At 46.4% G+C, this 24825-nt stretch overlaps 1 protein-coding gene across 2 annotated transcripts in view; it reads right to left on the reverse strand.

The window, feature by feature from the left end:
- The window catches only part of LOC142498632 (calpain-2 catalytic subunit-like), a 117680-nt gene extending 95161 nt beyond the window's left edge, over positions 1–22519 (reverse strand). For both annotated transcript variants that reach the window (XM_075606871.1, XM_075606870.1), the window contains exons 1-8: positions 22258–22519; positions 17266–17335; positions 13799–13917; positions 9633–9766; positions 8104–8272; positions 6656–6739; positions 3552–3637; positions 2968–3042 (exon numbers count right to left, since the gene is read on the reverse strand). In XM_075606871.1, the coding sequence (XP_075462986.1) occupies positions 2968–3042; positions 3552–3637; positions 6656–6739; positions 8104–8272; positions 9633–9766; positions 13799–13917; positions 17266–17335; positions 22258–22491 (971 nt within the window). In that variant the 5' untranslated portion in view covers positions 22492–22519. The remainder of the gene's footprint in view (positions 1–2967; positions 3043–3551; positions 3638–6655; positions 6740–8103; positions 8273–9632; positions 9767–13798; positions 13918–17265; positions 17336–22257) is intronic.
- Positions 22520–24825: the final 2306 nt, after the last annotated feature.

Raw genomic sequence — 24825 nt, forward strand, 5'->3', positions numbered from 1 at the left:
CTATCAGTAGTTTTCTTTACCCTAGTGCTATATTAATAGGCAGCTGTACAATAGCAAAGGATCCCGAATATCCATAAGGGATCACCATATGTTCCATCAACCTAACTTACCAGAGTTACGTTACTAATGACAGTCACGTACTGTTTGACATACATCTTATTTTAAACCCCATTTTTTTATCTATTGGTACAAATAAAGTATTTTAAAACATTCACTATACATTTAGTTGTGAAATAGAGTGCTTATACACTAGGTTTCTTTTCCCTCCTTATGCATTCTTGTTCCTACCTAGTCAGCACCTCACATTGGTTCAAATTACGAAGCTGTGCGGGTGTTCTCTGTATATATACCCTAGGTGTCCTCCCAAGATATGGCTATGGGCCAGGTCCATTACCTGACTTCTAAAGGGCTTTGGCACCAGTAGCTGCTCTAACCTATCAGGGTCTTCTCTTTCTACCCTATAGACTAAGTCATTGTTGTAGACAAAGTAGGGTGGTGATGGCGTAACCTCAGGGTTAACTGGTACCCCATTTATGCTCACTACTGTGACTTTGGCGTTTACTAGCGTCAAATAGTCTAATTGGGCAGAGGCAAACTTTACGAGAGCAACTTGTAAATCCTGAAAATCTAGTTCTGGGGGGTCCTCAACCTCAGGTCCTTCACCTGCCATAACCTCTAACAGAGAACCAGGGTCTACTGGATTGGGAACCTCAGACCTCAAAGGCACATCCTGAACACAATCAGACTTCCTTTCCCACAGTTCCCAAAACCACGGGAAATCCTGACCCACTAGTACCTCATACATCAGATTCGGCACTACCCCGACCTGATGATGTACTGGGCCGATGGGGTTTTCTATGTACACTCGTGCAGCCGGGTAAGTGCGATCATCCCCATGGATACAGGTTTCCTGTAAGGAGACCCCTGGTAGAAACCCAGACTGGACTAGACGTGCAGCGACCAATGTAACTGTACTACCAGTATCAAGCATTGCACTTACAGGTATCCCATCTATTTTGACTTCACACATCCTATTCCTCTCTAAATGACCTTTCTCTATCACAGTCTGCTTAACAGCAGAAACCCCGCCCGAAAAATACCCCACAGAAATGTCACATTGCATTCGGTCAAGGTTCATAGGGCAAACTGCTGCCACATGTCCAAGTTCATGACATTTGTAGCACTCAGTGTACTTCCCAAAACTGGGTCGGGGTTTTTCTCCCGTCTATTGGAAGGAGTGGGGCTAGAGTCCCTTCTATGGGCCGTGGGATTTCCACCTCCTTTATGGGAGTCTATGAGTCCCTGTGGCCCATTAGGCTGAGGAACAGTCTTACCCGACCTCCTGATGTGCGGGGACCTGCGACCGGGAAACTCGTCGGGACTTGTATTCCGGGCCATCTCCTCAGCAGCAAAGTGGCGTTCCACTAAAGCGACCAACTGCTCTGCGCTTTGGGGGTCACTCTGGCTGACCCACTTCTGGATGGTGCGAGGAAGACCCCGCAGGAACCGGTCTATGACGACCCTTTCGCCGACTGCGGCGGCTGTACATTTGTCAGGCTGGAGCCATTTCCGCGCAGAGTGGATGAGGTTGTAGAGTTGGGAGCGTGGAGCCTTTTCTGCATCGTAACGCCAGGAGTGAAACCGCTGGGCCCGAACTGCGACAGTGACACCTAGCCGTGCCTTAATCTCAGCCTTCAGGGTTTCATAGTTTTCCGCTTGCTCTGGCTCCAAGTCATAATAGGCCTTCTGCGAGTCCCCCACCAGGAAAGGAGCAATTATTCCAGCCCACTGCTCAACTGGCCACCCTTCGCGTACTGCGGTGCGCTCGAAAATTGACAGGTACGCCTCAACGTCATCGTCCATCGTCATTTTCTGAATAAGGTGCGATTTTAACTGGTGAGCGACCTGTGGGGCCACGCTAGTCTGGGCGGTAATCTTCTCCCCCAAGACTCGGAGCTCCTGGTGTAGGCGAAGTTGCGCCTCGTGTTGCTCTTCTTTTAGCGTCTGATGTAAGGACCGCGCCATCTGCTGTACTAACGCTGCAGTACTTTCAGTTTGTGACTTTGTCATCTGTTGTAAGCTCTCATTATTGGATTTTGACATCTCTTGCAAACCCTGCAATAGGATAGCAGCATTTTCTGTTTGCTTGTACTGGAGCGAGGTTAGAAATGCCTCCATTTTCCACTTTCACTGCCTTGTGGACTGCCCGCATTAAACTCCACCAATTGTGATGTCCACACCACGTTGCAGTCTCTTGTATCCAGATCAAAGGCAGGGAAACGTAGTGTTGATGCACAAGAGGGTTTATTTGCCAGGTACAAAGCAGGAACAGGGTTAACTTATAACATAAAACAGAAACAAAAACCTAACTCTTTTTCAGAGTTATGACTAATACAGCTTAGTCCCTAACTAACAGTGGGGGAAACTAAGCTCTTTCCCCACTTTAGACACTGTACCTGCAGCTTCCCTTTGCAGTATCTCACAGGGCTGTCTGTGTGTGTGCCTTCAGATCAGCACAGGAAGCTGTCTGTGCTGCCTTTTAACCTTGAAGCTCATTAATTAGGGCTCAGGTGAGAGTGAAGGGAACACACCCTGGAAGGTGCTGGGTCCTATTTACCTCCCCTCAAACACCTTTTGCATCAATATATATATATATACACATACATACAACTGTATGCTCATCTGCATGTCTTAGGCAGGTCTGCAACCCCGCCTTTCCCCATTATCACCCAGCACACAGTACTTCCACTGCAGCAAGGGAATCTGGGAAATGACATGCAAATGATATATATATAGACATCAGACTCATCTATATCTCTCACCATCTGATGCACAGATAGCTCTGAATGTTAAAGTATCTTTACTCCCTTTCGGGTTATCAACAAACACACAGCTTCTTCTCACCCACACTTTATCTCAGGGTCAAACACAGCTCTCACCATCAGCTTGCCAATAATGCTTTCTTACCAGAATTCTCCATCTTCTCCTTTGACCTGTAGCTTTAACCGGAGTGCAGGGTCTATGTTTGACCACTGGGGGGAGCTGGAAGCAAATGAATGCAAAGGGATCAGACATGAGCTGGGATCCATTGAGGAGATCAAGTTTCTGTTGCCCTTTCACATTTATTTCGTTCTATTTTAAAGATATCTTCCCAATACTGTACATTAAAGTATCTTTTTTTCACCTCTCTAGGCATTGACTGATTGAATCCTCTGTGCTGAAGCAGGGATATCCTTAAAACCTGACCTGTTGGTGGCCCTTGATGACTGGAGTTCGCCACCCCTGTACCAAGTCATGGGGTCTGAGCCTCCAGGGACCCTATAACATAGTAGCTACGGCATAATCCTCCTGCCAGAGATCGCACTGAGTGAAGAAATGGAAACGAAAGAAGGAGGAATCCCCATCTGTCCCGTCGCTGACGGAGCTTGCACTGCAGGGGTTAACGCTGAGCTCACTTTCAAGAGGAATCTTTGGGGGGATCTTCAGCTGTACCTTTATCAGGGATTTATGACATGGGGTGCTACATTACTCATTACTCCTACATTACTCACTTATCACTCCAGCGTCCGTTCCACTCCACCTTTCCCCAGGGGTTCCTCAGGCGCAACAACTCAATCTTCCTGCCATGCAGTTTTACCTGGAAATTTACAGTGAAAATTATGGGTTTTTTTTAATTAAAAAATTAAAATAAATTAATCCTGTTATTTTCCTACATTAAAGGAACTGCTCAACTAAAGCATAATGCTCAAATAACTTTTATATAAATATAGGGGATATATATATATCACTTGTGAGCACATTCACATGTCTTAGACAGGTCTGCAACCCTGCCTTTCACTATTATCACCCATCATACAGTGCTTCCACTGCAGCAAGGGATTCTGGGAAATGACATGCAAATGAGCACACAGTGCTGCACCTTTTGTTAGTATGTATGTCTTTATTTATATAGCAAGACAAAAAGAACAATTCCTGCGCTCCTACCAATTAGGCTAAAATAATCTCATGAAAAAGGGTATTTTGTAAAACTCTTTGGCCAAAGCATTTGTAAGGCTGCGTGCAGCGTCAAGGCATAACCGTAATGCAGGTACCTACACTATATATATATCTATATATATCTATATATATCTATATATATATATAGATATATATAATAGTTGGCCCATGGACTGGTGAAAAAAGAGTGAAAGCCCTTCTCTTGGCCTAATTGGTAGGAGCACAGGAAACATTCTTTTTGTTTGTCTATATGTAAGGCCTATCTTTTTACCTGCTGCAAACTTCTATAGGGAGGAGCACGGTATTATGTATAGTTGATTTATATAGCGCCATTAATGTACATAGCGCTTCACAGCAGTAATACACGTGACAATCATATAAATAACAAATAGTACAAATAACCGATCGTGGGCATAAGTGCTTCAGGCATAAAAGTAACATTTCGGAAGAAGAATTCCTGCTCCGAAGAGCTTACAATCTAATTGGTAGGTAGGAAGAACGTACAGAGACAGTAGGAGGGCGTTCCGGTAAGTGCGTCTGCAGGGGGCCAAGCTTTATGTATCATGTATAGCAGGGGTGCGCAAACTTCTTGCGCTGCGCCCTGCCTGCTCTGCTGTTCAATCGCGCCCCCCCCCCCCCCCCTTTACCTTCAATGAAGCCTCAAATGACGCTGCGGGGTCATGTGATGTCACGTCTTCATGTTAACGGGTGTCCTTTGACACCACGTTGCCATGGAGACGTGTGGACAAGAAGCTGGTGAGTACATTTACAGAGGCCTCCCGCTTTTAGCGCAGGGCCTCTGTAACCACCGCGTTCCCTGCGCCCCCCAATAAAATCTCGCGCCCCCTAGTTTGCGCACCGCTGGTGTATAGTATTAGCCACGGTGCTACTCATATGCTTCTTTAAGCAAGTGTGTTTTAAGGTTGGTCTTAAAGGTGGATAGAGAGGGTGCTAGTCGGGTACTGAGGGGAAGGACATTCCAGAGGCGTGGGGCAGAAAGTGAGAAAGGTTTAAGGCAGGAGAGGGCTTTAGATACAAAGGGGTAGAGAGAAGGCATCGTTGAGCAGAACTCAAGAGTTGGGATGGTGCATAGTGAGAAATTAGGGCTGAGATGTAAGGAGGGGCAGAAGTGGGTAAAGCTTTAAATGTGAGGAGGAGAATTGAGTGCGAGATGCTTTCGCTTGGAATCTATTTTTACATGGAACCCTTATAAGCAAATGCTTGCTGTTCATACAGCTTTTAAGGACAGCATGGGATTAGATGCAAAGCCAGTCATGTTTCAACCCCTTGGGTCTCATCAGTGTGAGCTTGGTTGTACTGGCTTTGCAATTTTCAAGCTGGATAGGTTTACCATACACATTATTTAATTTATGGTGGGTAAAAAAAGCGACAAAAAACCTCCACCGTTCGCATATAGCAATAACGAATATCACTTGTGAACACATTCACATGTCTTAGACAGATCTGCAACCCTGCCTTTCGTCATTATCACCTAGCAAGGGATTCTGGGAAATTACATGCAAATGGGCACACAATGTGTCACCTTTTGCCTGAAATCCATTTTTACATGGAACCCTTATGAGCAAATGCTCGCTGTTCACACAGCTTTTAAGCACAGCATGGGATTAGATGCAAAGCCAGTCAAACCGTTCACAGACAGCTGTTTCGACCTTTTGGGTCTCATCAGTGTGAGGATGGTTGTACTGGCTTTGCAATTTTCAAGCTGGGTAGGTTTTATATCCGCCAAAGTGGCCGATTGGGCCATTTTCAGCCAAATATTGGCATGATTGGCTGCTTTGGTGGATATAGAATAAGTCCCTAAGAATTGATGCTGCTCTTATATTTAGAACTTTGTTCTCATGTGAATAAATAATTTTATATATATATATATATTGATCATAATATATTAAGTGTTGCATCTCTTTCACACAGTATATATAATCTCATATCTGAACTATATATTTTATATCTGAAATATATATATATAATATCTTTGTTGTCATCTTTCATTAGCCCTCTATTCAATATGGTCATCTCCTTATAAGGGAAACTTTGAGTCAAATTCACCAGAATGTAGTTAAAAAAAAAATTCCCTAACAAGGAGAAGGCATTTGATAGCACATTGAATAGGGACAATAGTGGATAGGAACAGGCACACTAGACACAGAGGCCACAATCGCTCCCTGTCTATTTGGTATTCTACGAGTAATAATATTCAGCATCCAGTCTAATATTACTGGCACTGAAGAAAACCTTAGTTATCCAATTTTCGGTATGTCTTTGGCTATGCAATGAGACGAGGGATTATCGGGAGGGATTAGGGTGGAGTTACATATACATACTGGCGCAGGTCTACGTATTAAGAAATGTGCTGATTGTGCTACTTTTCTGTGTTCGTTTTTTCCCATCACCTAAAAGGTTACTACTGTGAAGCGCTATGTACATTTATGGCGCTATATAAATAAAGACATACAATACAATACAAGTCATTTGGCGCAGAATACTAGTGCAGCATGTAATAAATATTTTGCGTTTCAGACAGAAAAAATATGATTTAAAAAAAAAAAAACATGCACAGACCACTTTCCTGATACATAGAACACAAAGTATTCCAGCCGCGTTGGCCAATACTCATTGTAACTGTCTGTTAGGACCTCACCTCCCAGGTTGCTATCACAGAGTAGGCGTGTCCTTTCACCAGTCCCTCCGGGGTCTGCATCTCGCTCTCCTGTTGGCTCTGAATCTACAGAAAGTGTTCATAACACAATATATTTGCAAAGTGGATTAAAAACAGAAGAATTTGTGGTAACACTGTTCATTCCAGGCTGTCTTAAAGAATTAATTGTCTACAGCAGTGTTTTTCAACAGGTGTTCCTAGGAAACCTTTGGGTTCCCCGTGCATCCCTATAGGGGTCCCTGCAACTTTCAGGTCATTTGAAAATTGTACCAAATACAGAAGAATTTACAATGCATCTGATCTCAGACGCACTATTAGAGAGGGTTGGGGTTCCTTACAATGCATCTGATCTCAGACACACTATTAGAGAGGGGTGGGGATCCGTACAATTCATCTGATCTCAGACCCGCTATTAGAGAGGGTTGGGGTTCCTTACAATGCATCTGATCTCAGACACGCTATTAGAGAGGGTTGGGGTTCCTTACAATGCATCTGATCTCAGACACGCTATTAGAGAGGATTGGGGTTCCTTACAATGCATCTGATCTCAGACGCACTATTAGAGAGGGTTGGGGATCCGTACAATTCATCTGATCTCAGACACACTATTAGAGAGGGTTGGGGTTCCTTACAATGCATCTGATCTCAGACGCGCTATTAGAGAGGGTTGGGGATCCGTACAATGCATCTGATCTGAGACTCACTATTAGAGAAGGTTGGGGTTACGCAGAATTTCACAAAAAATTATAATGTTCCTTGACCAATAAAAAGGTTGAAAACCACTAGTCTACAGCCTGGAAGGTGCAGGCAATGCAGGACCATGTTTACTCTGTGTTACGCCTAAGTTCCAATATGGACACATATTATTAAACAGCCATGGAAATAAATTGTGTTTCCCATTAAGTCAATGGTTGGTGAATGGCTGAATTTGAATGATTGATTAACTCAACCTGGGGGCTCCAATGAGACTTCATTTACAAGATTGGGGCTCAGAGTGACCGGAGCACCACAGACTTTAGGAGATCCGTAAAGTGACAAAGTAAATGGAGACCACTAAAGTGACAAATAGACAGGGGACGGGGTCGCAAAGATTGACATAAAAAGATTGTCAGTTTTCCTGCATCAATAACTGGAATACTATATTAACTTTGTGGAATCCATATTCTTGGAATTTAAATGGTATTTTTAAGGCATCACAAACACCAAATCTTATACATATTTCTTTGTGCTGAAGGCCCAAACGTAAAAACAAAAGCCTGTGGTGGGGCGGGACAAGTTTAAAAAGAAATTGTGGCTTGCCAGACTATCCCCTTTGCTGTCAGAGCGGTCTGCCACGCAATACGCAAGATTTCCATCCAATTAAGTGGAAGAGCACGTGCACATGTGAAGCTGTGGATGCTCCTTGCTGTAATATCTCCTCCCTCACTTACCTTAATGGCGGCTCCCATCAGAGAGTGCTTCACCACAGCTTTGTGGATTAGCTGGTACAGGGAAGGAGGGGGAACCTTTATGTCCAGACTCTCATCCAGACCCCCTGTGAAATCTACAAATGCCTCGCTCATCCATCCTCCGTTCAAAGCCTCATAGGACCCGTGTAGCCTGAGGGTAGACAGAACCCTATGAAATTCCTTGTTATGTACAGTAAATACCCCAACCCACAGCTACTAGAGAAAATGCCCCCTGCCTCAACCTAACTCTGTTTTTTCCTCATCCCTTTATCTCTTTCTTCTTACCCCTACTCTCTTCCTCCACCAATCTTTTTCTCACTCACTCTCTCTGGCCCCAAGTCATTGGGCTGTTTAGCCATCTCCAACTCGATATGTAAGGAGTCATCTCTGATCAATTTAATGGGGTTTAAGAAGTAGAAAAACGAAAAATTGGTCACTGCTTGTGAAAAATGAGGCTGGTAGTAGGTAAAAAATTAATAAATCACTTTATTGGGCATGATAGCCAAAAAATAAAACAGCACAGATCCCCTGACGCGTTTCCCGCCTCAAAGGGCGCTTTTTAATTAATTATTTGGCTATCATGCCCAATAAAGTGATTTATTATTTTTTTACCTACTACCAGCCTCTTTTTTCACAAGCAGGGCCCAATTTTACGTTTTTCTACTTCTTGACCATCAAATTGGAAGCGCGCCTTGGGACAGGTACATAGGAGGGGATTGTACCATTGCATCGTGTTTAATGGGCTCTACCCACAGCTGAGAATGATGCCGGAGCACCAGCCGATTTGCTTGGGGTTTAGCTACAGTCCGCGATGAACCCTCATGGAGGAGCGTCGCCTCAGTGATGTCACAGCTGCCTCGACGGCTTAGACCAACGCGCACCAAGGACACGCAGGCGCCAGCACAGTGGATCGTGCGGAGTGCCGTCGGATGGGACCCTGGAGCAATGTTGAATAGGTGAGCTCGCCTCTGTATACACCGTATACACCACTTTGAACTATACCAGTTTCAACATTATATTGTTTAGTGGTGATACCTACTACGTGGAGGCGGGACAGGCTCACACAGTTCCATAGCATATGGTATACAGCTCCAGACGGGGACACCCACAGACTCCGTTCTGCTACCGCACGTTCTCTACATCCCACTTTGTGCACGGGTGACCTGGACTTCATATGTTCATCAGTGCTCTGAATCGGCACCACTCTTACTTCAGGAGTTTATGGAGTACCTTGTCCCTCAATACTAATATATTCATGGTGTCCACGCGACCTGCACTTTATTCCAGCACACACATGGGACTTGTCCTGTGCTCTATTAATGGGGTTTAAATCTTCATAAGCAAGGGAAAGTGGCTTTACAGAATATTGAAAATGTATTGGCCTCTCGCTCTCTTTCCTTCTCTCTCCCTCGTCATCTCTCTGACTTTCTGTCTTTCTTTCTCTTCTTCTGTCTCTCTCCTCTCTTCCTTTCTCCACAGCTCCATTGGTCCTTAAACCTTTTTTCACTCACTTGGCGTATGCCTTTTCCAGCAGTGCTGCCCAGAACTCACTCTTCTGTGCAGAGTGGACAAAAACCAGCTCTCCATTCTTGAAGGGCAGACGGTCGTCCACCACCACATCCATCCAGTGTCCATATTGCCAAAACTGTGGGGGAGGGTGGGGGGGGGGGGGGGCATTAGGGTAGAAATAAATGAGGTGGGGGCGGGAGAGAGTGGAGGGAGGGGAGGGAAGGGTGGGTTAGGGAGGGTGTGGGGAGGGAAGGGTGGGTTAGGTAGGGGGTGGGGTGGGAATGGGTGGGAGAGAGGGGGTTGGGGACCAAAGAGGGAGGTGAGGGAGGGAAAGAGGTGAGGGGGGAGAGAGAGGGTGGTGGAAAAGAGGGGGTGGGGGAAAAAAAGCGGGAAGTGAGGGGGGAGAGAGGGGGTGGGGAAAAAGTGGGGTGAGGGAGGGGGTGGGGGAAAAAGTGGGGTGAGGGAGGGGGTGGGGAAAAAAGCAGGGGGAGGGAGGGGGTGGGGAAAAAAGCAGGGGGAGGGAGGGGGTGGGAGAAAAAGCGGGGGGAGAGACGGGGTGGAGAAAAAGCGGGGAGAGAAAAAGCGGAAGGAGAGAGGGGGTGGGAAAAAAGCATGAGGAGAGGAGGGGTGGGGAAACGAGGGGGTGGGGGGAAGGGGGGAGAGAGGGGGTGGAGAAAAAGCAGGGGGAGAGAGGGGGTGGAGAACAAGCGGGGAGAGAAAAAGCGGAAGGAGAGAGGGGGTGGGGAAAAAGCGGGGGTAGAGGAGGGGTGGGGAAACGAAGGGGTGGGGGGAAGGGGGGAGAGAGGGGGTGGAGAAAAAGCAGGGGGAGAGAGGGGGTGGAGAAAAAGCGGAGGGAGAGAGGGGGGGGAGAGAGGGGGTGGAGAAAAAGCAGGGGGAGAGAGGGGTTGTGGGGAAATGAGGGGGTGGGGGGAAGTGGTGAGAGAGGGGGTTGAGAAAAAGCAAGGGGTGAGGGGGTGGGGAAAAAAGTGGGGTGAGGAAGGGGGTGGGGAAAAAGTGGGGTGAGGAAGGGGGTGGGGAAAAAAGCGGGGGGAGGGAGGGGGTGAGGGGGAGGGAGGAAAAGCAGGGGGAGAAGGGGGTGTGGGGAAACGAGTGTGTGGGGGGAAGTGGTGAAAGCGGGGAGAGAGGGGGTGGAGAAAAAGTGGGGGGAGAAAAAGCGCGGGGAGAGAGGGGGTGGAGAAAAAGCGGGGGGAGAAAAAGCGCGGGGAAGGAGTGTGGGGAAACGAAGGGGTGGGGGGAAGTGGTGAAAGCGGGGTGAGAGAGGGGGTGGAGAAAAAGCAGGGGGGAGAGGGGGTAGAGAAAGCGGGGGGAGAGGGGGTGGAGAAAAAGCAGGGGGAGAGAGGGGGTGGAGAAAAAGCGGGGGGGAGAGAGGGGGTGGAGAAAAAGCAGGGGGGAGAGAGGGGGTGGAGAAAAAGCGGGTGGGAGAGAGGGGGTGGGGAAATGAGGGGTTGGGGGAAGTGGTGAAAGCGGGGGGGGATAGGGGGTGGAGAAAAAGCGGGGGGGAGAGAGGGGGTGGAGAAAAAGCGGGGGGGAGAGAGGGGGTGGAGAAAAAGCGGGGGGGAGAGAGGGGGTGGAGAAAAAGTCGGGGGGAGAGAGGGGGTGGAGAAAAAGCAGGGGGGAGAGGATGTGGAGAAAAAGCAGGGGGAGAGAGGGGGGTGGGGAAACGAGGGGGTGGGGGGAAGTGGTGAAAGCAGGGGGAGAGAGGGGGTGGAGAAAAAGCGGAGGGAGAGAGGGGGTGGAGAAAAAGCAGGGGGAGAGAGGGGGTGGAGAAAAAGCGGGGGGAGAGAGGGGGTGGAGAAAAAGCGGGGGGGGTGGAGAAAAAGCGGGGGGGGAGAGAGGGGGTGGAGAAAAAGCGGGGGGGGAGAGAGGGGGTGGAGAAAAAGCGGGGGGGGGGGGGGAGAGAGGGGAGGGGGGAAATGAGGGGTTGGGGGGAAGTGGTGAAAGCAGGTGGAGAAAAAGCAGGGGGAGAGAGGATGTGGGGAAACGAGGGGTTGGGGGGAAGTGGTGAAAGCGGGGGGAGAGAGGGGGTGGAGAAAAAGCAGGGGGGAGAGAGGGGGTGTGGGGAAACGAGGGGGGTGGGGGGGAAGTGGTGAAAGCGGGGGGAGAGGGGGTGGAGAAAAAGCAGGGGGAGAGAGGGGGTGGAGAAAAAGCGGGGGGTGAGGGGGTCGGAGAAAAAGCAGGGGGTGAGGGGTGGGAGAAAAAGCAGGGGGTGAGGGGGTGGGAGAAAAAGTGGGGGGAGATGGGGTGAGGGGGTGGGAAAGGGGAGAGAGGGTATGAGAGAGGGGGTGAGGGGAGGGAGGGGGGGGGGGGGAGAGAGGGAGGGGGAGAGAGAGGGGTGAGGGGGAGAGAGAGGGGGTGAGAGGGGGAAAGAGAGGGGGTGAGAGAGGGGGTGAGAGAAGGGGTGAGGGGAGAGGGATTGAGGGGAGGGAGGGGGAGAGAGGGGGTGAGAGAGGGGAGGGAGGGAGTGAAAGAGGGAGTGAGGCAAGGGGAGGGAGGGAGTGGGGAAAAGCAGGGGGATGAGAGGGAAGGGAGAGAGGGAGGGCTGGGGTTAGAGAGGGGTGTGGTAGAGAGAGGGGTGGGGGAAAGAAGGGTGGTATGGGTGGGGGAGAGAGAGTGACCCCACCCCTCCCTTTCTCCACCACCCCTCGCATTCCCCACCACCCCTCCCTTTCCCCACCACCCCTACCTTTCCCCCTCTCTGACCCTGAACACATACTCCAATCTGATTTTTTTGAGACTTGAAAATTGGATTTCCCAAAACAAACTGTTTTTAAACACTGACTAGACTGTAACAATGGTATTTGGGACCAAGGCTAAATTTCTAAAGCTACCAATGATGGAGCTTCAGATCAGAACCAGCTCTAATACCTAATATCCTAGGCCGTATAACTAGTTTCAAATATCTGGGCATATGGTTTGACTCCCAGTTAACATTTGGGTTGCACATTGATTCCCTGACATCCAAAACCTATGCCAAACTGGGTGTACTTTATAGGAACAAATCCTCCCTCAGCCCGCTGGTCAGAAAGCACATAGCACAGCAGATGCTAATGCCAATTATAGACTATGGGAACATACAGTAGCCCCCCTTACAACTCAATGTAACTACAGTACAACACACATCACTGCAAAATGCTCAAAGAACTAGATTGGCCATCACTTGAGTCTACAAAGTTCATCTTTCCTGTTTTGACTTCAAATACTTTCTGGACAAGCTACCCACTTATCTGAACAAGCTCCTCACCCATACCACATGCAGCACTTATCATCTGAGAAGAAAAAGAAAAGCGCTAAACCCTCATAGTATAGTATTGAAAATATTAAGTGGCATCAAAAGAGGGGGAGGTAATAAACACATACAAAAAGACAGCAATTAAAAGTATCAGAATCGGTCCACAATCCAACGTCCAACCTCGTGGGAAACAGGCAGACTTGAAATCACCACTGGTGTAACACTTGGTTCAATGCAGAAAGTCCCAATTTCAATGGAGCAGGCTCTCACAGCAATAGTGAGCTGAAGCTCAGCAAAGACACCAGATGGTGAAATGATCACCGTAGTGGAATGGGTAGATGGGCAGCCGCCCGGATAGACACAGACTCAAGCTCAAATTGGGAAGAGACCCCAGCAGGCTGAAGGTTCGCCTTGGGTGCTAAATAGCCTTGCCCAGCCCTGCTTACACATTTCACTACCATTAGTACACTTCGGTCCTAGGAGGGACTGACCACTTAACCCTTTGAGTGCCGGAAGACCGTGGCACCTGAGTCCCCTTCTGTCACTCAACCACGTGATCGCTTGGTGCAGAGATGATGTGGTCGCAGGCAGATTGAAAGTGGAGAATACTCTACTTCTGATCGCTTTCCACGGACAAAATAATCTCGCCCCAGAAAATAAGCATTTAATGCATGACATACCCTGAACGTCAAAAGCCCCTAAATTGCCGGCCCCTTATGACGTGCAGGGTAGATCTGGGGGCACTCAAAGGGTTAAACAAGTCATTGCCATTAGTACTCCTTGGTCCTAGGAGGAACTTATCCCTTAAACATGTCACTGCCAATGGATCCAAGTACGGATTGCAACAAGAATCCAAAATAAATGTATATATATCATTTTAAAAATCTCCCTCTTTTCTCTCCCCCCACAAAATCTCACCTGGAAGTGAAAGATTCCAGCGTAGCCCTCCTGGAAGCTTTGCGTGGGAGGAACCACCCGAGCCATAAGAGCAGGATACAGGGTCAGGGATGCAGCTGCAGCAAGAAACCAGCAGTTGCCTGGGGAGGACGGCCACACACATGGCGTCAGGTTTAGAGTTGTGCGAATGTCTTCAAATTTGCTTTGCAATTGTTTTTTTTTTAGTTTTTCTCTTAAATTTCACGTTATTGCAATTTTTGGGGCTGAAAGATCACATTGATCGGGAATGTGCAAAAATAGACGTAGGTGCAACATATTTGCTATAGTGCTTCAGTTAATAAAAGTGTTATGTGACCATATTGCCGTTTGCTTGTGTTTGCATTTGTAATGCACATGGAGGCATATTGTAGTAGCACCGAAAGTGCTGATCTGCACTGTTTGCACGGAAAGACACAGTCACTTACACAGGGTTTTCTGTGCAGACGGCATGGATCAGCACTTTCGTAGCTTATAGAATATGCCCCATTGATTTTTAATGCGTGCCAATTTGTTTTGTGACGTTTTCCACTTCACAAACTTTTGTTGCACAAAACTATCGATACATTTGCCAGGTTTGCAAAATTCCGTGACAAAAATCTCACATCTCCACTCAGGTTATCATGTACTATATATTTTGGCAAGTTGTGTTTCTGTTCGCTATGCATTTGGTTACTTCTTACGATATGGTAACCACGTATTGCATGATGGTTCCTGAGATCAAGGAGCAGATTTTTGTCTATGTTTTGATTCAATTGGACGCAATTTTGAATCAAAATGGCAGACTGAACCTTCCAAGACTGCACTGATTTTAATTAAATTCGGCAGGATTGGAAGTAGCTGGACTTAATTGAGAAAATCCATGGTTTGCACATTGGTCAACTTTATCTTGGATGCTCCAGAGTGGGAATTGAAGGAATGTGTACTGTATGTTTTTGCGCCTGATGGAAAAAACAAAAATATCGTTTCCCCAACAGCAATAGAATAAACGTACATAAAAATGTTTTCCTTAGGAAACTAAAAAATGAATTATTCATTTATAAATGTCAGTATTTTTTAGTTTCTTACAGAGACGGTGGGGAGAGAAATACATGGGAAGAGGGGGCTCGCGAGGTGTAAAATGGGGGGAACAGGGGGCTTGCAAGACCGCTGTCGGGGGGGGAGGTGTCCAGTTGTAACTCCAGTCCTGGGCCCTGGGAAATCTGTCTGCGGCCCTGGTTATAGTTACATAGTTACATAGTAGATGAGGTTGAAAAAAGACGTACGTCCATCAAGTTCAACCTATGCTAAATTTATCCCTGGATAAACATCCTTCCCATGTATACTTATTTGGTATATCCCTATATACCTTTCCTTTCTAGAAAGATGTCCAACCTTTTTTTGAACAAATCTATTGTATCTGCCATCACAGTCTGCATGGGTAATGAATTCCACATTTTAACTGCCCTTACTGTAAAGAACCCTTTCCTTTGTTGCTGGTCAAATCTCCTTTCCTCCAACTTAAGGGATGGCCCCGAGTCCTTTGTACTGCCCGTGGGATGGATAGTTATTTTGAAAGCTCCTTGTATTGTCCCCGAATATATTTATATATAGTTATCATATCCCCTCTTAGACGCCTCTTTTCTAATGTAAACAAATCTAATTTAGTTAGCCACTCATCATAAGTTAGATTGTCCATCCCCTTTATTAATTTGGTGGCTCTTCTCTGCACTCTCTCTAGTTCCATAATGTATTTTCTTAGGATTGGTTCCCAAAATTGTACTCCATATTCAAGGTGTGGTCTTACTAATGCTTTGTAAAGGGGCATAATTATGTTTACTTCCCTTCCATCCATTGCCCGTGTAATGCAAGATAAGATCTTGTTTGCCTTTGCAGCTACTGAATGACGTTGGGCACTATTGCTAAGCCTGCTGTCTACAAGCACTCCTAAATATTTCTCAATCAAGGATTCCCCCAATTTATCCCCATTTAATTTGTAAGTCACCTTTTTATTCTTGCATCCCAAATGCATAAGCTTACATTTATCTGTATTAAACCTCATCTGCCATTTACCTGCCCACTTTTCCAGTCTCTCCAAGTCCTTCTGAAGAGAAATTACATCATGCTCTGATTCTATTACCTTACACAATCTAGTATCATCAGCAAAGATGAAGACTTTGCTCTCGATGCCAACCTCAAGGTCATTAATAAACAAGTTAAAAAGCAGGGGTCCCAGTACCGATCCCTGAGGTACTCCACTCACGACTTTAGCCCAACCTGAAAAAGTTCCATTTATGACAACCCTCTGTTGTCTGTCCTTTAACCAGTATTTAATCCAGGTGCATATATTATTACTGAGTCCAATTTTCTTTATTTTGTACAGCAACCTCTTGTGTGAAACCGTATCAAAAGCTTTTGCAAAATCTAAGTAGACCACATCAACTGCATTACCCTGGTCTAAATTCCAACGTACCTCCTCAAAGAAACAAATAAGGTTAGTTTGGCAAGATCTATCCTTCATAAATCTATGCTGACTATTACTAATGATTTTTTTTCCATTAGGTATTCCTGAATATTATCCATATTAAACCTTCAAGTAGTTTCCCTACTATTGAAGTCGGGCTTACAGGTCTGTAATTTCCCGGTTGTGATCTAGCTCCCTTTTTAAATATAGGCACCACATCTGCTTTACGACAATCTTTTGGTACTGAGCCTGTGGAAATGGAGTCCTTGAATATTAAATATAATGGTTTGGCTATTACTGAGCTTAACTCCTTGAGAACTCTTGGATAAATTCCATCGGGGCCAGGTGCCTTATTTACTTTAATTTTTTCACGCTGCTTATGAATTTCTTCCTCAGTTAACCAATTGTTCATTAATATGGAGGTTGTGGCTTCCTCCTGTATGGAGCAACAGGAGGAAGCAAGGGGAGTTTTTTTTTTTTTAAATTATAGGGGGAGTATATATGGAACAATAGGAGTTATAGGGGGAGAATTCACAATAGGAGGAGTTAAATGGGGAGACTATATGGAACAATAGGATGAGTTATATTGAAGATTTATAGGCAGCAGTTATATGGCGCAAACGGGAGGAGAGTTATCACTCACAGATTTTAATGCAACGTATTAAACTCTGTTTCTCCACACATCCCTTATTTATTTTGTATTTGCGTCCAAAAAATCCATCTGAGGTGGCATAAATGTTTCTGGTTCACTTTCTTACATTTCACGTAAAGACATGCAGAATATGGAGCAATGCGTCAAAGCAAACTCGTATTCATCTTCTCGAATGACATTTCTAACCGAATTCAATGCTATGGTATCATTTTGTGTTAAATACAGCAAATTTTGTGATGTATTCTTTGATTTTGTGTTGCATTGTAATGTCTGCGCTTTATTATGCGAGTTTGTGTTACAAAGGATTGTCATGGTTTCATGTCATGCTGTGCCCCATTCACACTGCGTGCCGCTCACCGAGCTGTCCCTGACACACATCTGTCCATTTCATGTCCTCGCAGACAAACTGTGGGAACCTGCAGATCTCCTGTGAGAGACAGAGGGGAGATAGTGCCATGTTAAACAAGGTGTGTGTGTAAATATATATATATATATATGTATATATATATATATATATATATATATATATATATATATATATATATATATATGTAACACATGTATCCCCCACCCTCTGTGAGGTGATGTGTCTACAGCGTGTGTGGTGAAATACCTGAGGCCCACAGGAGGTCTGAGCCTCCACTGTAGGGGGCCTGGGGTGTATTCCGGAACAATCTTTGCCAGCGCCTCCACCTGTAACGGATCCTACAGTACTATGTGGATGTACCCGTTACAGGACATGTATGCATATACGTTCACAACATGAACACACTCTCGGTAACATGGTAACATAAAATAACAGTTTATATAGCAGGCAATCTTATGGATACTGGTTACAGCTACCCACTTGCCTCACACGGCTGTAACCACCCACCAATATTCCCCACTCTAGTACACAGTTCCCACAGTACTACCATGTCCTATTGGCTCTCGCGCGACATGTGACTGCAGCCCTGCTATGCCTTCTGGGGGCTGTAGTCACATAAATAATTACATACATAATGTAGTCACATACTGTACATCTTCCATGTAACAATGGTTTTTCAGGCAAAAGGTGACACAGTGTGCTCATTTGCATGTTATTCCCAGAATCCCTTGCTGCAGTGTAAAAAGTGTATGCTGGGTGATAATGGTGAAAAAAAAAAATGGATGAATCAGACTCCTCTCCGTAGTGATTACGTCCTATGTAAATTAGATGAGCAGGTGCAAAAGAGGTGAATATTATAGTACACATATAGAACCAAAAGTAGGGCTCGAACCCCACTGATTGCACTCATTGCTATATTCACAGAACTATTGTCTGAAAACCTCCTGTGGTCCAACCACCAGAACAATTTAGGGTCTAAACCTTAACCAAAACAAAAAAGTTTTATTTTATCAAATACACATACTAATAGGTTAAAATATTAAAAATAATCCCCATGGAGGAGGTAGGGAGAGAAGGGGTAAATGGCCTCTGAATAACTATATTAGAGCTGGTGGCCAAATACTTCCTTCCTCCTGCGATCCTTAGGTCATATAATGGCCACTACAGTGATATAGTGAGAGTACTATTGTGCTCTCAATGCAGATACTTGTATTATTTATGGCTGAAGTTAGCCTAGTATTGGTTCTAGATATATTGTGTACGTAGACAGACTAAATCATCAGTATATGATATCGGAGCCTCATAGACCACAATACCTATGTTGTCAGGGTGTAACACAGACGATGCTGGGATTATATAAATAGATATATTGTTATCCTAATGTAGCCATAAATGGTAAAATGAGGAACAGCTTGCTGTGTGTATGCGTAAGGCCCGGGCCATAGAGGGGTGAGGAGATCCGAGCCGCGCTGACGCTGAGGCTCGCCTGCTGAAATCTGGGCGATTTCATGCCCATACAGGCGAGCCAGCGGGCGCGATCGGAGCCGGGGGGAGGTGGTTGGAGGCGGGGCAGTGACGTCGCTGGGCCAATCGCCCGCGACGCACTGACGTCGACGTCACGGCGCCGTGACGTCGACACTGCTGTGCTGGGATTGGAGGTTTTCAGCCGACAGCGCGCTGAAAAACAGCTTGGCGCTCGGCTGAAACCTCCATCTCCTCAGCACGCCTGCGGACGCTCGCGTGAGCCCCCTCTCAAGGCATCCTCATTGAGTATGCAGGGGCTCAGCGCGGAGCGTTCGCACGCCTCAGCACGGCCTGTCCTTCTATGGACTCGGCCTAAAGCTGATCCACAGAGAGTAGCTACACTGTGACAACTATATCGTATATCTGGAACCACAATGCAACCTATGTAGGAGTAATGTAATCTTTGCACTACAATATAAGGTTACCATGAATTCAAAAACATCTTCTAGGTTTGCAACCTTGTCTGTGTTAAGTATATACAAATATACTGTTACAATCACGTAACCACACCATGGAAGTGTAAGAAACAGCTTGCTATATTGCTTATCCACTTTGAACACAGCTGATCCACAGAGGATAATTAGACTGTAGAGATTATGCCCTACATCTAATGACACAAAGCAGCCTGTGTAAAGAAGGAATTAAAGGACCTTAATACTGCAATATATGGTTATGTGCACATGTGGGGGTTACGGCGAACCCAAAGACAAACATGTGAAATACAAGCTGTGATTGTAGACAGCAGGCACCCGCATGGACCGCATGGACCGCATGGACAGCAGGCACCCGCATGGACCGCATGGACCGCATGGACCGCATGGACCGCATGGACCGCAGCTCCTTCGTGACGTCACCTCCGCGACGTCCTACTCTGCCGACATATGTTTCGCGTGACTAACACGCTTCGCAGGAGGAAGGAAGTATTTGGCCACCAGCTCTAATATAGTTATTCGAGGCCATTTACCCCTTCTCTCCCTACCTCCTCCGTGGGGATTATTTTTAATATTTTAACCTATTAGTATGTGTATTTGATAAAATAAAACTTTTTTGTTTTGGTTAAGGTTTAGACCCTAAATTGTTCTGGTGGTTGGACCACAGGAGGTTTTCAGACAATAGTTCTGTGAATATAGCAATGAGTGAAATGAGTGGGGTTCTATCTGTATGATAATGGTGAAAGGCAGGGTTGCAGACCTGCCTTAGGCTGCGCTTATAGTGCCGGCGACGCGACGTCATGGCAAAACAAATATATTGCCGCCGTCGCATGCGCTTATAGTAAGCGTGACGTGATGGAGCGACACTTGCGGCACAAATTTTTGAAGATGGTCAAATTTGATTTTTCAGAGGCTGTCGCCACATGTGACAGCCTCTGAACCAATCAAAGACCTGGTCGCCCGCGACATCGCCGGAAACCAAATTACAACTTTCGCTGACGGCGACAGGTGACGTCACCCGTCGCCGTTGCGGACACTATAAGCGCGGCCTAAGACACGTGAATGTGCTCACAAGTGATCTTTTTATTCGCTATCTGCAATACGGTGGAGGTTTCTTTTTGCCTTTTTCACCCACCATAACTTAAAACGTGATGGTAAACCCTACAGTCTTGAAAATGCGAAGCCAGCAGTACAACCAACCTCACACCGATGATACCCATTAAGGGTGAAACATGTCTGTGAGTGGTTTCTCTGGCTTTGCATCTGATTCCCATGCTGTGCTTAAAAGCTGTGTTAACAGCGAGCATTAGCTTATATGGGCTCCGTGTAACAAAGGTTTTTCAGACAAAAGGTGACATGGTATGCTCATTTGCATGTCATTCCCAGAATCCCTTGCTGCGGTGGAACACACACACACACACACACACACACACACACACACACACACACACACACACACACACACACACACACACACACACACACACACACACACACACACACACACACACACACACACACACACACACACACCAAGTTGCTATGTTCTGCATTGATATAGAATACTCGGCACTATGTACATAAGCAGTTATATGCAAAACCACATTAGTGTTATATCAATATTACTATGCAGGATCCAAGATTCTATTGAACCTTTATTGTTCTGGAGCACACAGTGCTGTGTGCATGGGCAGGGCTTGTGATTTCAGCATAATAAAAATAGATAGATAAGAGATGAACCGGGATATCTGGTGCCGGGGTGCGGGATGGGACAGAGTTATATTACGACTGTGCAGCTTATTGTTTAACCCGTTCCCCGTTTATTTATTTATAAAATATTTTACCAGGAAATAAGATGTTGAGAGTGACCTCTCGTTTTCAAGTATGTCCTGGGCACAGAGGTATGATGACAATACATGGTTACATTAAATAAACAGAGGTTTATATACCTTATATTTACAGATATGTTACGGACAGTTAGAGATATTATATGGTATGGGCGTATATAACAATTTGTATGCAAAGAAAACACAATGTTTATGGACTTTTCTCAGCACCTGATCTCCTATATCAAAGCAAATGCCTTTGTTAGTTACACAAAGACTGCCCTGTCAAACCCTTTGGCTATAGAAATGAAAACAGGTGTAGCAGAGGAAAGACACACACACACACACACACACACACACACACACACACACACACACACACACACACACACACACACACACACACACACACACACACACACACACACACACACACACACACACACACACCTCTGCTTAATCCCCAATGCTTACAACAAACCTCCATAGCACTGGTATCCACTGTGCACACCCCCTCACCCACACACGTCGCCCTGTTAGAGTGACTCTCATTAATTTGAAAGCACAGTCTGACTTTTTAATGGCAGTCTCACTGAGTGGGAGTTGGAAAGCAGTCTCACTCACTGGAGTCCAGCCTCACGCATACATTGCATTGGAAGGCAGTTTCACTCACTGGAAGACAGCCTCATTCATTGAAAGGCAGTCTCGCTTATTGGAAGGCAGTCTCACTCATGCATTCGAAGACTGTCTCACTCATGCATTGGAAGGCATTGTCACTCACTGAAAAGGCAATGTCACAATTTCATTTAACACTGATCTTCCTTTAATTTTACCCCACAAATCAAGCATCCCAATAGCCTGCACTCATGGCTATTGTCCCACACTCAGTCTCTACCACCCATTGTGACCAAGCACTGCCATCTACAGCACTTATTCCCTCCCCTGCTGTCTCTGTAAGTTTCCCATTAAACCTCTTAGATTGTAAGCTCTTCGGGGCAGGGATTTCCTTTCCTATTGTCTGATTTTGCTGCACCTATTGTATAATTCTAATTCCCTGTACTGTATTCTTTGTGAAGCGCTGAGTACACTTTTGGCGCTGTATAAATAAAGACATACAATACAATACATACTCCCCAATTCTCAATTATTTCATTCTCTTGAACCATGACAGCCTCTATTAACCCCAAGCATGCCAACGTACCTGGGGTCTCCTCCATTCTATCCCTCTGGTTTCTGCAGACCAAGGTCCCAGCTGGTTATATCCTAAGGACTTTGGAGCAGCAGGGAATTGAGGGTCCTCAAACAGGCGGCCTTGTTGCAGACACTCTTGGACCAGCTTCTGGTACTCCTGCCAGAGGTGGGGGGTGACTGGTTCCTTTGGAGGAGATGAGCTGCCATCCTTCAGCAGTCGGATGGTGATACCTGTAGGAGCCATAATGACCAGACTGAACCACACCTCTGCAGGTAAGTGGGGTAAAGGAGTAGTAGGAGGGGAGGAGTCCGTTGACAAAGAGCATCAGAAGGAAACTGATAAAGCTCCTTAATAGCACAAGATTTATTGATTGATTGAGACTGGTGACTGATGTTGGAGATGCATATTTTCTTATTAATAATTATTAATAAGTTGCTTTCTTGAATGCCAACACATTTGCTAATTCACTAGGGATACAAGCAGGAGAGAAAAGGTTACATCTTCATGCTCTCACCAGGACACTGACCAACATATAATGTATACATTGGATAGACTGACCACTCAATACAGATGAACCATTCTCCTTAATTAGTACCAAGACTAAACTTGTCTTTCTGGTATTTTCTATTGTCTCCCTTGCTTTACCAAGGCTTTCATGTGTTAATTTGTGTTTCATTGTATCTTTCTTATCTACTGATAGATAAAGCTTGGCCCCTTGCAGACACACTTACCAAAATGCCATCCTACTGTCTATGTATGTTCTTCCTACCTACCAATTAGATTGTAAGCTCTTCGGAGCAGGGACTCCTTTTTGCTAAATCTTACTTTTATGTCTGAAGCACTTATTCCCATGATCTGTTATTTGTATTACAGTATTTGGTGTGTGTGTGTGTGTGTGTGTGTGTGACATGGATCCCCTAGTAGGGATCCATGTCAAAATGGATTTGAAACAAAAGGTGACATATTGTGTGCTCATTTGCATGTAATTTCCCTGAATCCCTTGCTGCAGTGGAAGCACTGTATGCTGGGCGATAATGGTGAAAGGCAGGGGTGCAGACCTAAGACATGCAAATGAGCATACAGTAATATTTCCATTTGCTATATCAGTGATTCCCAACCTTTTTTGTTTGGAGGAACCCTTTAAGTATTTTGTAAAATTTCGGGGAACCCCTATCTGGATGACACATGTTCGACAGGGGTAAATCACAAAATAGACGTGTAAAGCAGTAGGGGTAATAAATAATAATTAACTCATACTTTTGAATAAACAATATGTATATATTTTGTTATGATTTACATCACCCCCCCCTGCATCTCACATCACCCCCCCTGCATCTCACATCATCCCCCACTGATCAATCGATCTCTCTCTCCCCCTCTCTCCTCTCTCCCCCTTCTCTCTCCTCTACCTTTCTTCCTCCTTCTCTCTTTCCTCTACCCTTCTCCCTCCTTCTCTCTCCTCTCCCCCTCTCTCCCTCATTCTATCCTCTTCCTTTCTCCCTCCTCTCTCCTCTACGTCTCTCTCTCCTCTCCTCTCCCCTCCCCACCACTCTCTCTCCTCTCCCCCCTCTCTCTCCTCCCCCATCTCTCCTCTCCCCCTCTCTCCTTCTGTCTCATCTCCTTCTCCCTCTCCCCCTCTCCCTCATTCTCTCTCCCCTTCCTTTCTCCCTCTCCCTCTCTCCCTCATTCTCTCTCCCCTTCCTTTCTCCCTCTACCTCTCTCCTCTACATCTCTCCCTCCTTCTCTCTCTACCTTTCTCCCTCCTTCTCTCTCTACCTCTCTTCTTCTGTCCCTCCTCTGTCCTCTCTCCTCTCCCCTCCCCCACTCTCCCTCCTCCCTCCCTCCCCTCCTTCTCTCTCCTCTCCCACACCTTCTCTCTCCTCTCCCCCTCCTTCTCCCTCCTCTTCCCATCCTCTCCTCTCCCCCTTCCCTCCCCTCTCCATCCTCTCATCTCCCCCTCCTCCCCCTCTCTCACACACACTCAGTCTGTCACACATCATTCTGTCACACATCATTCTGTCACACACACACACACACACACACACACACACACACACACACACACACACACACACACACACACACACACACACACACACACACACACACACACACACACACACACACACACACACACACACACACACACACGAGCAGAAGAAGCAGTATCTCTCGGTATCTCTCGGAGCCCCGGTGCTATAAGCTTTACTGTGGAGGATTTTTTTGCCACTTTTTTTTACCCACCATAACTTAAATATACACACACTGTGGCTGTAGAGGGGGAAAGGGGGGGCGGTGTGCCGATGGCTGCGGGAGGACCGTTGTTGCGGGGGGTGGTGCCGTGCTGCCGGGGGGTGGCCAGAGGCTGCAGGGGGTGGCGGTGCTACAGGGGGGTGGCCCGTGGCTGCAGGGGGTGGAGCGGTGGCTGGCGGTACTGCAGGGGGCAGTGACTGCGGGGGGCCTGGCAGCAGCTCACAGCAGTTGCTGCCGCCCCCGCCCCGCTGCAGGCAACTGTCTGTCCCACGCTGCTGCTCACGCGCACCGGGCCTCCCTCTAATGCCGGCGCACCGGAAGCTT

The sequence above is a fragment of the Ascaphus truei genome, chromosome 7, assembly GCF_040206685.1.
Source record: "Ascaphus truei isolate aAscTru1 chromosome 7, aAscTru1.hap1, whole genome shotgun sequence".
Lineage (NCBI taxonomy): Eukaryota > Metazoa > Chordata > Amphibia > Anura > Ascaphidae > Ascaphus > Ascaphus truei.